General features: G+C 60.5%; 2 protein-coding genes across 5 annotated transcripts; both read right to left on the bottom strand.

Annotated features, from left to right (window-relative positions):
- Positions 1-445: 445 nt before the first annotated feature.
- Positions 446-8,618, bottom strand: LOC144930628 (uncharacterized). 2 transcript variants are annotated; one of them, XM_078853091.1, is made up of 3 exons: positions 8,389-8,618; positions 4,595-6,966; positions 446-970 (listed from the first exon to the last, which is right to left on the bottom strand). In XM_078853091.1, exons 2-3 carry the CDS (start codon positions 6,956-6,958, stop codon positions 926-928), a joined length of 2,409 nt encoding a protein of 802 aa, XP_078709217.1. In that variant the 5' UTR covers positions 6,959-6,966; positions 8,389-8,618; the 3' UTR covers positions 446-925. The 2 variants fall into 2 exon arrangements, with proteins under 2 accessions (XP_078709217.1, XP_078709216.1); XM_078853090.1 differs by lacking the exon at positions 446-970 and having other exon boundaries at positions 2,917-6,966.
- Positions 8,619-9,277: 659 nt separating this feature from the next.
- Positions 9,278-16,622, bottom strand: LOC144930627 (E3 ubiquitin-protein ligase TRIM69-like). 3 transcript variants are annotated; one of them, XM_078853087.1, is made up of 6 exons: positions 15,956-16,622; positions 15,644-15,758; positions 13,843-14,102; positions 13,204-13,226; positions 12,960-13,084; positions 9,278-12,778 (listed from the first exon to the last, which is right to left on the bottom strand). In XM_078853087.1, exons 1-6 carry the CDS (start codon positions 16,358-16,360, stop codon positions 12,237-12,239), a joined length of 1,470 nt encoding a protein of 489 aa, XP_078709213.1. In that variant the 5' UTR covers positions 16,361-16,622; the 3' UTR covers positions 9,278-12,236. The 3 variants fall into 3 exon arrangements, with proteins under 3 accessions (XP_078709213.1, XP_078709214.1, XP_078709215.1); XM_078853088.1 differs by having other exon boundaries at positions 13,843-14,076; positions 15,644-15,739; positions 15,956-16,619; XM_078853089.1 differs by having other exon boundaries at positions 15,644-15,739; positions 15,956-16,279.
- Positions 16,623-17,236: the final 614 nt, after the last annotated feature.

The raw sequence follows: 17,236 nt of genomic DNA, 5'->3' as shown, positions 1-17,236 counted from the left end.
TTTAGGAATCAGACTGGGTTATCTGGGGTTTTCTGCCCCCTTTCGGTTGCCCCATGGGGGTTTCTAAAGATCTCATGGCTGGAGAATGCTGAGGGGAGTTATAGGGCTGGGTCTTTCCATGGGAGCTAGAGTCTCATCTCAGCCCCCACCCCCCGGGGGTGAATCGGGAGTCACTCCTGGGCACTGTTTCCTCTAAGCTGTCCTAAACCCCGTGCACACGGCAAAACACCGCACGCACAAAACTGTTCACAGAAGCACCATTTGCACACAGGGCCTGTCAAAAATCAGAGGGAACGGTGCCCCTGGGCTGCAATGGGGTCATGGCCAGATCATCTCAGTTCCCCTGGTGTAAATCTTGAGCTACCCCCTGGGAAACTGCAGGGTAGTTAATGGACTCACTCTGGATTCACACCCGTTTACTTGTAATCGGGGCTATCACACCGGCTCCGCTCTCTGCATGGGTTGGGGGCACGAGCTGATTTCCTGCCTTTCCAATACGCCCAGCCTTAAGCAGTCGGAAGTTGCCAAACCAGCCGGCAGGACATTGCTCACGGCTCTGAAATAATCGGTGGGCTATTTGGATCTTGCCGGGGGGTGATCACGATGCCCGTCCTTGCTTCTTTGAGTTGGCACTCCGCTGTGTCCGGCTGCATTTCGGATGCAGGGGCCGGGCGAGGAATATCTTTTCCTCTCTGCAGTGGACTGAAACCCCGTGGCCCGGTCAGTTCGGTTCGACAGACTTCAACGTGTCTCGTGGCCATTGGACAGCGAAGAGCCATCTTGATGTTTTTTTAGCATTTTATTTCTGCTCTGGTTGGCTTTTTAAGGCTTCACCATGGAGCGACACGCTGGATTTTAAGGGTTTTGTTCCCTGTGTGTCGATGTAAACTGGCACAATGGTGGGCAGTTATGGGGGCCGGCCGACTCAAATGATGGCATGACAGGAGAGGTCGCGATTCAAGCTTCGTAACTGTTAAGAACACAAATGGTCAAAATAGACACAATAAATAGCCTTCAAGCAACCCGCGCCTTTGTCTGACGGTGCCTTGCTGTAATTTTTGACGGGCGATGGATTTGTCGGCTTGTGCGGGTACAGTGAAATCCATTAGGGATTAAAAAAATCGACTCCCGCCAAGCCTGGACCCTAGTGAATGGTCCTCAACTGAAATTCAGACAGCCGCGCTCTGTCTGTGGGCAGGTTTAGCAGGGGCTCGGTCTCGCGGAGTCGGGAAGCTAATAAATCGGCTCTGGCTCTCCAGCCGTTTCTCACCGGCTCACGCCGCAGGAAGAAGCCGCATACCCGAGAGCAGCGGTTCTCCAACGGCGGCTCGGGACCCCAAAGTGGGTTGGGACCCCATTTTATTGGGGGGGGCCAGGGCTGGCTTAGACCGCATCCCGCTGCCCAGGGCTGAAAGCGAAGCCCGAGGGCTTCAGCCCTGGGCGGCGGGGCTCAGGTGACAGGCCCCCTTCCTCGGGTCGTGGAGTAATTTTTGTTGTCAGACGGGGGTCACAGTGCAGTGAAGTTAGAGAACCCCAGAACTAGAGACCCTGGGGCAAAAGGGGCCAGTGAGAAGGTGAGAGATTTGGGGGTCATCCTGGCAAAGCAGCTCAACATGTGTGACTCATGGCCAAAGGGGCTAATGCGAGCCCGGGCTGGCTAAAGAGGGGAATCTGAAGGAGGAGCAGAGAGCTTATGGATGCGGCTAATTTGGGGAGGGGTCGAAGACCTGCTGTACAAGGATCGCCTCCGCAGGGTCAGTTGATTTCGCTGAACAAAGAGAAGGTCCAAGGGTGACTTGATCCCAGTCTAAAAATACCTCCCCCCCCCCAGAACAAATACTGAATAAGGGGCTTCTCTAGCAGAGAAAAGGTCCAACGCGATCCAAGGGCTGGAAGCTGAAGTTAGACAACGTCAGCCGGGAAAGAAAGTGTAAATTCTTAACGAGGAGAGTTTTTATAGTGGACCATTTTTAAATCAAGCGAGGATGGGGTTTTTTGACAAGATCTGCTCTAAGAATTATTTTGAGGCAGGTCTCTGGCCTGGGGCAGACTAGATATCCACGGCGGTGGCTTCTGCCCTGGGAATCAGTACCGTTCTGGAGGGCTCACTGCTTTTGTCGGGCTCCGGGTGTGCCTCTCAGGGGAGCCAGTCACGGGCAACTAGGCCGCGTTAGCCGTCGGAGCCGCCAGCCTCAGTGTTTACTCCACTCCGCCTACCCTCCAGGGGCGAGCCCAGCGCTCGGCCGGGCGGAAGGGGATAAATATAGAGATTCCCTCGCAAGCCAAGCAAGGAACCTGCATGCCAGAAAACTCGGTGCCCAAGGCGGGTTTCAGAGAGCTAATAAATACCCCCCCCCGGCCTGTAACAAACTCGGACAGGTCTGACGAGTGACTGACGATTCAGTTGAGGCCAGGGAGCGGTAAAAACTGGAGGCTGACTTCGGAAAGAAGAGGAGGAAATGATACAGGGTGAAATTCAGTAAAGAATGGCCCAGTAGTTAGAGGAGAGAGGACAGGGACTCTGGTTCACTCCCCAGCGCTGGGAGGGGAGTGGGGTCGAGTGGGATAGAGCAGGGGGGCTGGGATCCAGGACTCCTGGGTTCCATCCCCAGAGCTGGAAGGCGAGTGAGGTCTAGTAGGTTAGAGGGGGGGCTGGGAGCCAGGACTCCTGGGTTCCATCCCCAGCGCTGGGAGGGGGGTGGGGTCTAGTGGGATAGAGCAGGGGGTCTGGGAGCTAGGACTCCTGGGTTCCATCCCCAGAGCTGGAAGGCGAGTGAGGTGTAGTAGGTTAGAGGTGGGGCTGGGAGCCAGGACTCCTGGGTTCCCTCCCCAGCGCTGGGAGGGGGGTGGGGTCTAGTGGGATAGAGTGGGGCGGGGTGAGAACCTGCCAAGAGTCTGACAGAAGAACACAGTAGCTGTTATGCCAATAAGTCTTTATTACAAGAAGGGTGAGGAACACAGGCCCGCGGCTGAGAGCAGGGCCTGATCGCTCCCAGGTACCTGCAGCAGCCCCCACCAAGCTCGGCTGTCCCCCACCCCAAGCTGGGATGACACACACGGACCCACCCCCACAATGACTCCCCAACCCCACCCCCCGCGCACAAGGAAGTGTGTGGGGGGAATAACTCCCCAACCCCACCCAGACTTCACTAACAGATTTTCCCCAAGGGCTGCATAGATGTTTATGGGTTAAACTGGAGAAGCCCCGCCCCCGGAAGCGTTACGGATCCCCAATCTAAAAATGGGGAAACCGAGGCACAGAGTGGCATGCACCTCACAGTTACATAATGACAGCAAAGAGGGAGGACTGGGCAAAGAACCCTGGAGTCCTGAACCCCCCTTCCTGGTGCTCTAACCACTAGACCCCACTTCCCTCCCAGAGCTGGGGACAGAACCCAGGTGTCCTGGGTCCCAGCCCCCCCAGCTCTAACCCACTTCACTCCACTCCCCTCCGAGAGCTGGAAGAGAACCCAGGAGTCCTGCCCCTACCCCGGCTCTAACCATGAGACTCCCCGCTCCCCTCCCAGAGGTGTGTCGAATCTCCCAGTGGAACTCAGACACCCTCGGATTTCTTCTCTCTGTAGTGGTGGGGTTGTGCTAAACTCCTCTCCACCCACTTCCTGTTTAGTCCCCACCCACCCCACAGACTAGAGCCGGGGCGCTGTAGTGGGGAAAGGCCCCCGGTCCCATTCCCCATCTCGGCACCTCTCCGCTGCTTCTCTACAGCGCGGCCTCTACGGCAACGGGGAACGCTGCCTACTCGCTAATGTTGCCAACAGAGCGGATTACGGCATCCTCACCCCACCAGCTCCACGGCTCTAACCCACTAGACCCCACTTCCCTCCCGGAGCCGAGGATAGAACCCAGGAATCCTGGCTCCCAGCCTCCCCTGCTCTAACCACTACACCCCACTCCCCTCCCAGAGCCAGGGACAGAACCCAGGAGTCCTGGCTCCCAGCCTTCCCTGCTCTAACCACTACACCGCACTCCCCTCCCAGAGCCAGGGACAGAACCCAGGAGTCCTGGCTCCCAGCCTTCCCTGCTCTAACCACTACACCGCACTCCCCTCCCAGAGCCGGGGACAGAACCCAGGAATCCTGGCTCCCAGCCTTCTAACCACAAAATCCCACTCCCCTCCCAGAGCCGGGGACAGAACCCGGGAGTCCTGGCTCCCAGTCCTCCCTGCTCTAACCCACTAGGCCCCACTCCCCTCCCAGAGCCAGGGAAAGAACCCAGGAGTCCTGGCTCCCAACCCCTGCTGCTCTAACCCACCAGACCCCAATCCCCTGCAAGATCCAGGGATAGAACCCAGGAGTCCGGGCTCCCACTGCTCCCCTGCCCCTCCCACGCCTGTACACAAAAGACAGATACATTTTGTTCAGACCCAAACCCTCCACGCTGATCAGCGTCAACCTCAGAGGGTTCCCAGTGTGTCTCCCCCGCAGCCCTCCTTCCCTCACTGCTTCCCCCCTCCCCATTGCCACCCCCCCCGGGGGGGGGGATGCAGATTCTCACACTCCCGTGCCTACACCCCTTCCTCGACCGCCACCCCGAGCGCCGCGGAGAGCCCCGGCGTCCCGGCCCCCGGCCCCACCTCCAGAGCCGCGGAGGCCGCCGGTGCCCCGGCTGCTGGGGGCGCCGCCCCGGCTCGCTCCTGGGCCAGGAGCTCCTCGCGGGCGTGCAGCTTCTGGTGACGGGTGTACTGCAGCAGGTAGCGGAAGGCCAGGCCGCAGCGGGAGCACCGGTAGGGCTTCTCCCCGGTGTGGATGCGCTGGTGTTGGACCAGCGCCGAGCTCTGGCTGAAGCTCTTCCCGCACGCCCCGCAGGCGTAGGGCCGCTCGCCGGTGTGGGTCCGGCGGTGCTGGGCCAGGGCCGAGCTGTGGCCGAAGGCCCGGCCGCAGTCGGGGCAGGCGTAGGGCCGCTCGCCGGTGTGGGTCCGGCGGTGCTCCAGCAGCTTGGAGCTCTGGGAGAAGCCCCGGCCGCACTCCCCGCACCGGAAGGGCCGCTCGCCGGTGTGGGTGCGTCGGTGCTGGGCCAGGTGGGAGCTCTGCCGGAAGCTCTTGCCGCAGTCGCCGCAGATGTAGAGGGTGCCGGGCGGGCGGGCCTCCCCGCCGGCCCGGTGCGCCTTGCGGTGCTGGGCCAGGTGGGAATTCTGGCCGAAGCCGCGCCCGCAGTCCGGGCAGCGGAAGGGGCGCTCGCCGGTGTGGACCCGGCGGTGCTGCGCCAGGTGGGAGCGGACGCCGAAGCTCTTGCCGCAGTCCGGGCAGCGGTGGGGCTTCTCGCCGGCGTGGGCCCGCCGGTGCCGCAGCAGGGTGGAGCTGAGGCCGAAGGTCTTGCCGCAGTCGGGGCACTGGTAGGGCCGCTCCCCGCTGTGGGTGGTCTGGTGCTGGATCAGGGTGGAGCTGAGGCTGAAGGCCTTGCCGCACTCGGTGCAGCGGAAGGGCCGCTCGCCGGTGTGGACGCGCCGGTGCTGGGCCAGGGTGGAGCTCTCCGAGAAGCGCTTCCCGCACAGGCCGCAGGGGAAGGGCTTCTCGCCGGTGTGGGTGCGCCGGTGGTTGAGCAGGTTGGAGTTGCGGTTGAAGCTCTTGCCGCACTCGGGGCACTTGTAGGGCCGCTCGCCGGTGTGGATGATCTGGTGCTGGAGCAGGGTGGAGCTGAGGCTGAAGGCCTTGCCGCAGTCCGGGCACTTGTAGGGCCGCTCGCCGGTGTGGACCCGCCGGTGCTGCAGCAGGTTGGAGCTGCGGCTGAAGGCCTTGCCGCAGTCCGGGCACTTGTAGGGCCGCTCGCCGGTGTGGGTGCGTTGGTGCTGGAGGAAGGTGGAGCCCCGGCTGAAGGCCCGCCCGCACTCCCCGCACTTGTAGGGCCGCTCGCCTGTGTGGATGCGGCGGTGCTGTGCCAGGGTGGAGTTGGAGCCGAAGGATTTGCCGCAGTCCGGGCACTGGAAGGGGCGCGCCGGCGGGGCGGGGCGGGAGGGCGGCGGGCCCGGATTGCCGGTGAGGTCGAAGGCGGGGGGGGGTTCCGAGCCGGCGTGCAACCCACGTTCCCCGTCCCCGCGCGAGCCACGACGGAAGCGGAGCTCCCCGCCCTCGTGCGAGCCAGCAGGCAAGCCCCGCTCGCCGTCTTCGTCGGAGCCCCGATGGAAGTTTAGCTCGCCGTCTTCGTCGGAGCCGGCGTGCAACCCAAGCTCGCCGTCCTCGTGCGAGCCGGCGTGCAGCCTGAACTCGTCATCTTCGTCTGAGTGCAACCCAAGCTCGCCGTCCTTGGGCAAGCCAGCGTGCAGCCTGAACTCACTGTCTTCATCTGAGCCGGTGTGCAACCCAAGCTCACTGTCCTCGTGCGAGCCAGCGTGCAGCCCGAACTCACCGTCTTCATCTGAGCCGCCCTGCAGGCCATGCTCACCATCCTTGTGCGAGCCAGTGTGAAGTCCAAGCTCAATGTCTTCTTCCGAGCCGGCGTGGAACCCGAGCTCACCGTCCTCGTGCGAGCCAGTGTGAAGTCCAAGCTCAATGTCTTCTTCCGAGCCGGCGTGGAACCCGAGCTCACCGTCCTCGTGCGAGCCAGTGTGAAGTCCAAGCTCAATGTCTTCTTCCGAGCCGGCGTGGAACCCGAGCTCACTGTCCTCGTGCGAGCCGGCGTGCAACCTGAACCCACCATCTTCATGTGAGCCACATTGGAAGTCGAGCTCACCGTCTTCCCCCGAGCTGGCGTGCAGCCCGAGCTCACAGTCCTCGTGCGAGCCACGAGGGTAGCTCCTCCGGTAGGCTGCGGGGCTGCTGTCCGGCTGGGAGCAAGCGTCCCCCACTGCCCCGCTGCCGGCTGGGCTGTCCGGCCCCCACTCCTCGTTATCCGACCAGCACTGGATGTCGCACGAGATCCCCTGCTCCGAGCCAGCCGGGCTCGGCGGCTTTTCCTCTTCCTCGGCCCACGGAGAGGGGCTGTGCTCTTCTGCCTCGCTCATGGCTGGGACTGGGGGGAGAAGAGAGGAGTTCATGGAGTGACGGGCCAAGAGGGGACCTGACCCCCCTGGGCTGGGAGCCCGGACTCCTGGGTTCTCTCCCCGGCTCTGGGAGGGGAGTGGGGGCTAGTGGGTAGAATGGGGGGAGGCTGGGAGCCCGGACTCCTGGGTTCTCTCCCTGGCTCTGGGAGGGGAGTGCGGGCTAGTGGGTAGAATGGGGGGAGGCTGGGAGCCCGGACTCCTGGGTTCTATCCCCCTGGGCTACAAAGGCTGCGGGGTGGGGAGCGGGGGTCCGTGCTGTTCTCCCCAGGACAAGGCGAGGGGAAGGGCTGGGGATTGGGGAGGGGACACACAGCCCAGGAGGTGAGGAGGGAAGAAGAGGAGAAATCTGCACCAGGGCTGGGAAGTGAGCCAGGGGGTGCCCCCAAACAGCCCCAGCCTGGGTGCTAAGCACTACACCCCGAGCTGGAATCCAAGGGCAAAACTACCCCCAACCCCAAATGGGCCAGGCTGGGGGGGGGGTGAGACCCTGCACCGCCCGCCCCGTGCACCCCTTGAGCGGGCCGGGCTGGGGGGGGGAACCCTGCACCCCCCCGTGCACCCCTTGAGCGGGCCGGGCTGGGGGGGGTGAGACCCTGCACCCCCCCGTGCACCCCTTGAGCGGGCCAGGCTGGGGGGGGAACCCTGCACCCCCCCGTGCACCCCTTGAGCGGGCCGGGCTGGGGGGGGTGAGACCCTGCACCCCCCCCCGTGTACCCTTAGAGTGGGCCGGGCTGGGAGGGATCCTGTACCGCCCCCCCTCCCCGTGCACCCCGCGAGCAGGCCGGGCTGGGGCGGGGGGGGGAAACTCTGCACCGCCTCCCCGTACACCCCCCCAGCAGGCCGGGCTGGGGCGGGCCCTGCACCACCCCCCCCGTACACTCCGCGAGCGGCCCGGGCTGGGGGGGGGGAACTCTGCACCGCCCCCCCCGTGCACCCCCCGAGCGGGCCGGGCTGGGGGGGGACCCTGCACCGCCCCCCCTCCGTGCACCCCCCGAGCGGGCCGGGCTGGGGGGGGGAACTCTGCACCGCCCCCCCCGTGCACCCCCCGAGCGGGCCGGGCTGGGTGGGGACCCTGCACCGCCCCCCCTCTGTGCACCCCCCGAGCGGGCCGGGCTGGGGGGGGGGAACTCTGCACCACCCCCCCCGTACACTCCGCGAGCGGCCCGGGCTGGGGGGGGGGAACTCTGCACCGCCCCCCCCGTGCACCCCCCGAGCGGGCCGGGCTGGGGGGGGGGAACTCTGCACCGCCCCCCCCGTGCACCCCCCGAGCGGGCCGGGCTGGGGGGGGACCCTGCACCGCCCCCCCCTCCGTGCACCCCCCGAGCGGGCCGGGCTGGGGGGCCCCTGCTGGGCTCGGCTCCCTGCCTGGATCCCGGGCGGCCCCGACTCACCCGCGCCGGGAGGGTGGGGGCTGGATCCCCGCTGGGGGCCCCGATCCGGCCCCTGGGGCCCAGCCGGCGCCGAGCCCAGGGCCGGTAACAGGAAGGTCCCGGCGTGAAAGCGGCTCCCGGTTACGCACTTCCTAGGCGGGGGGTTTGAACTGGCGCCCGGGAGGGCTGGAGCCGGAGCCCCGAAGCCAGGGCGATGGGCGGGGAGCCACGCCCAGAGATGGGGGGGCGGATTTCCCCAGCGGGAGGGGCCACCCCTGGCCCACAGCGCCCCCCTCTGCCCCCACACCCATCCGCCCCATAGCCCTCTGGGTCCCACCCTCCTGCGCCCCCCATGCATGCACAGCGCCCCCCTCTGCACCCCCCCACACCCATCCGCTCCATAGCCCTCTGCGCCCCACCCTCCTGCGCTCCCCATGCATGCACAGCGCCCCCCTCTGTACCCACACCCATCCGCCCCATAGCCCTCTGGGCCCCCCACCCACAGCCCCCTCTGCATGCATAGGCCCCCTACACACAGCCCCCCATGCAACCCCCGACAGTCTCTACCACTCCCCCAGACATCCCCCTCCCCTTGCATGCACCCAGCACCCCCATGGCCCCCTCCACCCGGCACACACACGCAGTCCCTCTCTGCACCCCGTATACATACACACAGCCCCTCTATGCCCAGGTGTGTACACACCCCCCATAGCTAGAGGGGCCCGTTTTGGTTGGAGGTATTCCTGGATGACCATCTTTCATTAAAGATTAATCTTTACTTCCTGCAGAGTCCAGGATAATCCCGGAGGGTTGGCAGGAGAGGCCCAAGCTCCCTTGCAGGGATATTCTCCAAGTGCAGCTGGTAGGAGACAAAACATTTCCGCTTTCCCCACTCAGAACTAGGCAAAACTTGTCCAGTTTGATTTTATTCCGGATTAAAACGAACAGATCTGGGTTTTTTTTTTTTAACATAAGGAGCCTTTGACCCCATGGAACCACACAAAACACCCACCCTCTGAACAGACAACAAAGTCTTTTGTTTCATTCTGAACACCCTGAAGTTGTTTTCCACTGTCTGCAAGATGTAAGCCGTTGTCTGAGCCAACCTAGATGCCAGTTCATATTGCTGTAAGGAGGAAAGATTTTTACACTTCCATTGTTCCTCCCAGAAAATGGCGATGAATGTATTGTCTTTTAAACACAAAGTGAAACACTCTCACTTTTTCGGGTGGCGATTGACTGGAAATTAATGGGGAAACAAAGTGAGATGACTTAACTTTCCATTGAAACTTAATGAAATCCTTCTCTTTTTACATGGTTAAATATTGGACTTTGCCGCACTGTCGGGAAGTGAACATGGTAATCAGCACCCTTTTTACAAGAAAGGGAAACATTTTGACTTTCTGATCACAAACGAAAGAAAACCGGCTTTTGAATTAACTGAAATTTCAGCTTTTCCCAATTCAAAGCAATTTTCCTTCGGACTCAACACAAAGTGCAGGTCAGGGTTTTGGGGTTTTTTTTTTTTTGTAAAGATTCACAATGTTTTGAATTTGTTTGATGGAAAAATCAATCACTTTAGCTAGAACAGACATTTCCTTGCCCCCCCCCAAATCAGTTTAGATGAAGACACCAAGGCCAAAAGAGACAGCCCCTGCCCCTAAAAGCTCACAGTCCAAATAGACAAAGCCAGGATCATTCCCCCATTTTACACATGGGGAAACTGAGGCCCAAACCGATTCAGTGACTCCCCAGAAGTCACATGGGGAGTATGTGACAAAGCCAGGGATAGAACCCAGGCATCCTGACTCCCAGTCCCCACTAGACCCTGCTTCCCTCCCAGAGCTGGGGATAGAATCCAGGCACCCCCTGCTCTAACCCACCAGACCCCACTCTTCTCCCAGAGCTGGGGAGAGAACCCAGGAGTCCTGGCTCCCAGACCCCACTCCCTTTCCAGAGCTGGGGAGAGAACCCAGGCGTCCCGGCTCCCAGCCCCCGCTCCCCTGACTCTAACCTACTTAACCCCGCTCCCCTCCACCTAGGGAGAGAACAAAAGTTGGGCAAGAAGTAGCTTTTGTGTTGAGCAGGAAACGCCAAGATTTCAAAAAAATGTCAGTTCCCAAACCATTCTTTTTTGGGGAAATGTCTTGAAAAATGTCGTGTGTGTGTGTGTGTGGGGGGGGATCACTTTGCGTCAATCAAAATGTTATGTTCCAATTTCAACCTTTACCAAAAATTATGTCCTATAAACACTTATGTATAGTTCTATTAAATAGGCAATTCTTTATATAATTTTTTAAAAGCCAGACTATGAAATATTGCATATGAAATATTAATTGTATACGTATACATATATCATTGTATTTAAGTATTCTATCTAGCACACATTGGTCTCAATTTAGTTTTCACTTCAATTTATATTCTATGAATATTCGGCTCGGGAGAACTAGCTTTGTCATTTATAATTTGGACTGATCGTGACGTTTATTTGTCAGCTTTTTGATATTTTTATCAACTTAAAACTTTCAGAGTTGCAGGAAATTCTGGGAGAGTCCACTAGTTCTTTAATGATTGTCTCATCAAAGCCAAATGCTTCTATGTTTATCTGTCCATTTCGATGATTACGAATGGAAATATTTTTCCATGGCGGATGGTGACATTGACATTGACGGATACAAATGAGCAGATACAAATCCAGTCCTTCCAGGCTTAAACAGTGTTGGGCTGAGAATTATGATAAATGTAAAATTAAAAAAAATCAAAATGAACCATCACGTTGAAGCAAAAAACCCAAAATGCCCTGATCTGATTCTCCCCCGGCCCTGCCATTCCCTCCGCCCCGAAATGTCATCAGAATGTTTCCATGGCATTTTTTCCCTACACAAACATGATCCCTCTTTGGAAACTTTCCCACTGCCTCTAGCCAGAACCCAGGAGTCCTGGCTCCCACGCCGGTACCTTCAACTCAAGCGCGTCTTCGCCCCTTATCACTCGCCCACCGATTATGGATCATGGGGCAACATGGAAATCGGTCTCCTGTGAGGACCAATGTCTGCAGCATTGTTTCAGAGGATCCAGGGCCTACCACCAAGGATGGCTAATCTGCGGCTGGAGTCCAAGATGCCACCGGGACCCCATCCACTCTTGATTGAAAACTTGCCAGTGATGGACACTCCGCCACGGCCCTTGGGAAATTGTTCCCATGGTGAATTCCCCTCCCTGTTATAAATTTGCACCTTATTTCCCATCTGAACTGGTCTAGCTTCAACTTCCAGCCGTTGGATCATGTTAGACTTTTCTCTGCTAGACTGAAGAGCCCACGGTCACATCTGTTCCCCACGGAGGTACTTGTAGACCATGATCTAGTCACCCCGCAGCCTTCTCTTTGTTCCTCTAAACAGCTTGAGCTCCGGGAGTCTCTCTCTCTAAGGCAGGTTGTCCAGTCCTTTAATCGTTCTTCTCCGACCCCTCGCCAATCGATCCACATCCTTCTTGAACCGTGGGCACCAGAACCGGACACAGGACTCCACCAGCGGTCGCACAAGGGCCAAATCCAGGGGGGAAATAAACCTCTCTGCTCCTACTCACCATTCCCCTGTTTGCACATCCCAGGATCACACTAGCTGGATCTTTAGATCCTTTTCAGAGTCCCTGCTTGGCAGGATACAGTGTGGCCTGGCGCTCGGCTCCGTCTTGCTTTGGAGCATGAAATAGCCGGGGTTGATGGGTTTGAGAGTTTTTTTTTCTATGTGGAAGGTGGTGCTTATAAAACCACTGGATGGCTCATGGGGGCAGGGAATGGGGCCCGGGGCTTTTCCCTCTACGGGGCGCCGGCTCTGATCCGACCCCAGGGCAGAGGACTGGCTGGCTCAGGGCAAGGGGCAGATTTTCAGGGGGGTAGAGTTCCCCGCCGAATCATAGAGCCCGGGGCAGAAATACGGATACACACTCTCTGCAAACCGGGCGCTGAACGTATAGAGGTGGGACATGCCCCAGGCATCATAGAAGGAAACCTGGCCCCCTTCGTAGTCCAGGTACACCCCAATCCTGTGGGGCAGGGCCCGGGGACGGAGCACCACTGGGGGCGTGTCCTTGGCCATGAGCTCAGCCCCGCCCCGGAGCCGAATGACCCAGAATCCCTTGTTGGGGGAGGCATGGATCTTCCCTTTGCGGCTGATGGAGGCGTGGACCACGCCCAGCGTCCACGCCGGCTTCTCCCCGACCTCCACCTCCCAGTAGCGCCTCCCGGAGGTGAACGCCCCCGCGCCCAGCACGGCCACGCAGAAATCGAAGCGGGCGGGCGTGTCGGGGAGAGGCCGGCGGAGGTGGCCGTCCCGGACTCGGGTGCGATCCTCCGAGAGAACCAGGCAGGGATGAGCCGTGGCGGGATCCAGCGTCACCTGGGGAAGATCTGGGGAGGGAAAAGGAGCAGGGGTATGGGGGGCAGGGTTGGTTTAACATGGGACCCCCTATTGAGCCCCCCCCGCCCCTCCCCACTCCCTGCAGCACAGCGCCCCCTAGCGCCGCACTGGGGCATTGGGCCAGCCCTGACTGCCAGGGGAGAGCGCCCCCTGCTGATCCCCATCTCTTACCTATGTTGAGGATGGATTTCATGTTCTTCCAGGCAGTATACTGGATCGGCCCTTTGAATTGCCCCAGAATCTGTGATTGGGACCCTGTATTTGGCCTACAAGGGGTAGCCAGTTGCTGCTTTGCCCTATATGAGAGGGAAGAACCGTGCCCCCCCGCCCCATAGCGTGTGTTAGTGACTGAGCAATGGGGATGGAGGTGTGGGGGAATCAGGGAATGAAGCTGCTTCTGCAGTGGCAGACTTACCAGTCCAGGAAGGATTTTATGTCCTGCGAGGGGACGGACACGGAGAGAGAGAAACAAGGAATTAGTAGAGTTCTGTCTCTTTAAGACACTGTGGGGCGCTGGGAGTGGCTGGCTCAGTGGGGTGGGGAACAGGACATGGGGCTTTTCCCCCCTCGGGGGCGCCGACTCCCATCCGGTCCCACGGTGGGGGACTGGCTGGATCAGCGGGGTGGGGAATGGGAGACGGGGCCTTTCCCCTCTAGGGGGCGCCGACTCCCATCCAGCCCCACGGTGGGGGACTGGCTGGATCAGTGGGGTGGGGAATGGCGCCGACTCCCATCCAGCCCCACGGTGGGGGACTGGCTGGATCAGTGGGGTGGGGAACAGGACATGGGGTCTTTCCCCTCTAGGGGGCGCCGACTCCCATCCAGCCCCACGGTGGGGGACTGGCTGGATCAGTGGGGTGGGGAATGGCGCCGACTCCCATCCAGCCCCACGGTGGGGGACTGGCTGGATCAGTGGGGTGGGGAACAGGACATGGGGTCTTTCCCCTCTAGGGGGCGTGGACTCCCATCCGGCCCCACGGTGGGGGACTGGCTGGATCAGCGGGGTGGGGAATGGGAGACGGGGCCTTTCCCCAGTAGGGGGCGCTGGACTCACCGTCAGGAACTCCATGGTGCTCTGCTGGGGCAGGTGGGCCTGGGCCTCGGTGAGCATCTCCTGGGCTGCCTGGCATTTCCCCGCCAGCTCCTGCAGGTTCGTCTGCATCGCCCGCAGCTGGGCGCTGCCCGCCCGCCGCAGCCTCTCCTGCCACTCCCCCTCCCGGGCGGCCAGCCAGCCCCGCAGCGTCCCGAACTCCGTGGAGATGTGATCTTCCAGGCTGAGCACCGTCGCCTGGAAAACAGCAGCTCGAACACCCCCTAGGTACCCTCGGGCATCTCGTGAGCTAGTACTTCAGGTACCAGACATCGTCGATAGCTAATACTCCCTGGGACCCAGCATCCCTTGAGCTAATACTCCCAGGTACCTGCCAGTATCCTGCTATAGCCAGTACTCTCTGAGATGCAGCATCTGTCCAGCTAATACTCCCTGGTACCCAACATTTCCTGAGCTAATACCCCAGACACCCTTCCACAGCGAATACTCCCTGGTACCCGCATTGCTCCAGCTACTCGAGTACCCAGCAACTTTCTAGAGCTAATGCTCCCAGGATACTCCCAGGTACCTCCCCCCCCTGTGCATGGCAAATACCCCCAGGTACCCAATATCTCCATATAGCTAATACTCCCAGGTACCTACCCCCTTGTGCATGGCGAATACCCCCAGGTACCCAATATCTCCATATAGCTAATACTCCCAGGTACCTACCCCCTTGTGCATGGCGAATACCCCCAGGTACCCAATATCTCCATATAGCTAATACTCCCAGGTACCTACCCCCTTGTGCATGGCGAATACCCCAGACACCCTTCCACAGCGAATACTCCCTGGTACCCGCATTGCTCCAGCTACTCGAGTACCCAGCAACTTTCTAGAGCTAATGCTCCCAGGATACTCCCAGGTACCTCCCCCCCTGTGCATGGCAAATACCCCCAGGTACCCAATATCTCCATATAGCTAATACTCCCAGGTACCTACCCCCTTGTGCATGGCGAATACCCCAGACACCCTTCCACAGAGAATACTCCCTGGTACCCGCATTGCTCCAGCTACTCGAGTACCCAGCAACTTTCTAGAGCTAATGCTCCCAGGATACTCCCAGGTACCTCCCCCCCTGTGCATGGCAAATACCCCCAGGTACCCAATATCTCCATATAGCTAATACTCCCAGGTACCTACCCCCTTGTGCATGGTGAATACCCCAGACACCCTTCCACAGCGAATACTCCCTGGTACCCACATTGCTCCAGCTACTCGAGTACCCAGCAACTTTCTAGAGCCAATGCTCCCAGGATACTCCCAGGTACCTCCCCCCCCATGCATGGCAAATACCCCCAGGTACCCAATATCTCCATGGAGCTAATATTCCCAGGTAGCTACCCTCTGTGCATAGCGAATACCCCCAGGTACCTAATATCTCCCTATAGCTAATACTCCCAGGTACCTACCCCCTGTGCATGGTGAATACCCCCAGGTACCCAATATCTCCATATAGCTAATACTCCCAGGTACCTACCCCCTGTGCATAGCGAATACCCCCAGGTACCCAATATCTCCATGTAGCTAATACTCCCAGGTAACCAGGAAGTAACTTCACTATACACCAAGTACCTTACTGTCTCTCCCAGCTGTGGTAAGACTCAAGGTACCCCACCCCCAGCCCTACCCTTACCCCTCACAGGTGACTCAGCCGTGCTGTCCCCCAGAGGGCTGCCTGCCTCCTCCCCAGAGTCCCTTGGGTAGCGGGGTGGGGGTGGGGTCGGGGATCCCGCCCTTCCTCGATCCACCCAGCCCCGGGTACCTGGTGGTTCCGAATCCTCTCTTCCTTCTCCGTCTTCAGCGTCCGGAGCCGAGCGAGGCTGGACTCCAGCTGGGCAATGGCTGAGGGCAGCTCTTCCTGCGGGGCAGCAAACAGGCTGGAGGCGAGGGTGGGGCGGGGGGTCACAGGCCAGCGTCCCCAGCTTTACCCCACTAGACCCCACTCTCCAACCAGAGCGGCCCACAGAACCCAGGAGTCCTGGCTCCCAGCACCCTCTGCTCTAACCCACTAGACCCCACTCCCCTCCCCGAGCTGGGGAGAGAACCCAGGAGTCCTGGGGCTTCCCGGTCTCACCTGATGCTGCCCAGTGGCCTGGTGGATGGGGAGGAACGGGAGGTTTTCGGATGTGGCTGGTTCCCTGGCGGCGAATTCCCCACCCTCCACTCCCCAGGGTTCGCTGTGCTCCGGGCACCTGCCCCCTGGGCACGCCCCCTCCTCTGCCCCACCAGGGCTCAGGCCCCTGGCCTGGTCGATCAGCTTCCTCAGCAGCCTGCAGGGCGCATATCTCCTGTCGGGGCAGGGCTCCCGGCATTCAGGGCAGGCAGGGGGGACGCCCAGGGTGCCCCACGTTGTCTCGATGCAGCCCTGGCAGTAGACGTGGCCGCAGGGCAGGGTGACGGGATCCTGCAGCCAGTCCAGGCACACGGGGCAGGAGAACTCCTTGGAGAGAGACCCCAATTGGGGGGCAGAAGAGGCCATGGGGTAGGGGGCAGATCCTGGCTCCCAGCCCCCCTGCTCTAACCAGTAGACCCCACTGCCCGCCCTGGGCCGGGGGAGATCCCAGGAGTTGCCGTGCCTGAGCGCGCTGCAGGCCGGCCCAGGGAAAGGTGCGGCCCAGGCTCCCTTTGCTCTCCCCACAGGGAGTTTCTCACTCGCAGGGCGTGTGCCCCAGATCTCTGCTCAACACACCCAGCCAGAGAGAGATGCTCAGAGATAGACACGGAGCCCGGCCAAGGAAACACCCGCCCCACCCCCACCGGGTAACAGCCAGAATCACACCCCCCACCCCCCAGAATCACACCCCCACCCCCACCGGCTAACAGCCAGAATCTCACACACACACACAGGCTAACAGCCAGAATCACACACACACACAGAGGTTCACAGCCAGAATTGTGCACACGCACCCTCACCCCACACCCACACACAGGCTAACAGCCAGAATCTCTCTCTCCCACGCACACAGGTTGACAGCCAGAATCACACGCACCCACCCGCAGGCTAACAGCCAGAATCTCTCTCTCTCTCACACACACACATGCAGAGCCAGCCACAAACACACACGCACAAACATGCTTGCGAAGGGTCTCTCTGTCACGCAAACAGCCAGATTTACACACACACACATCCAGAGGCAGGTGATGAGCGGGAGCACAGGCGAGCAGGGGGCAGCCCGGCACTCGCTGGCTCCCAGCCCCAGCAGGCCAGGGCAGGGCGGGTCTGGTGGGGATAAGATGTGTTTACCCACCGCAAACTCTAGGGGTAGGGTTGCCAGGTGGCTGGTTTTCGACTGGAAGGCCTGGTTGAAAAGGGACCCTGGCGGCTCCGGTCAGCACTGCTGACCGGGCTGTTAAA

Source organism: Lepidochelys kempii, chromosome 6, assembly GCF_965140285.1.
Source record: "Lepidochelys kempii isolate rLepKem1 chromosome 6, rLepKem1.hap1, whole genome shotgun sequence".
Taxonomy (NCBI): domain Eukaryota; kingdom Metazoa; phylum Chordata; order Testudines; family Cheloniidae; genus Lepidochelys; species Lepidochelys kempii.
The sequence above is the reverse complement of the archived record's forward strand: the minus strand, read 5'-3'. Positions and strand labels throughout refer to the sequence as shown.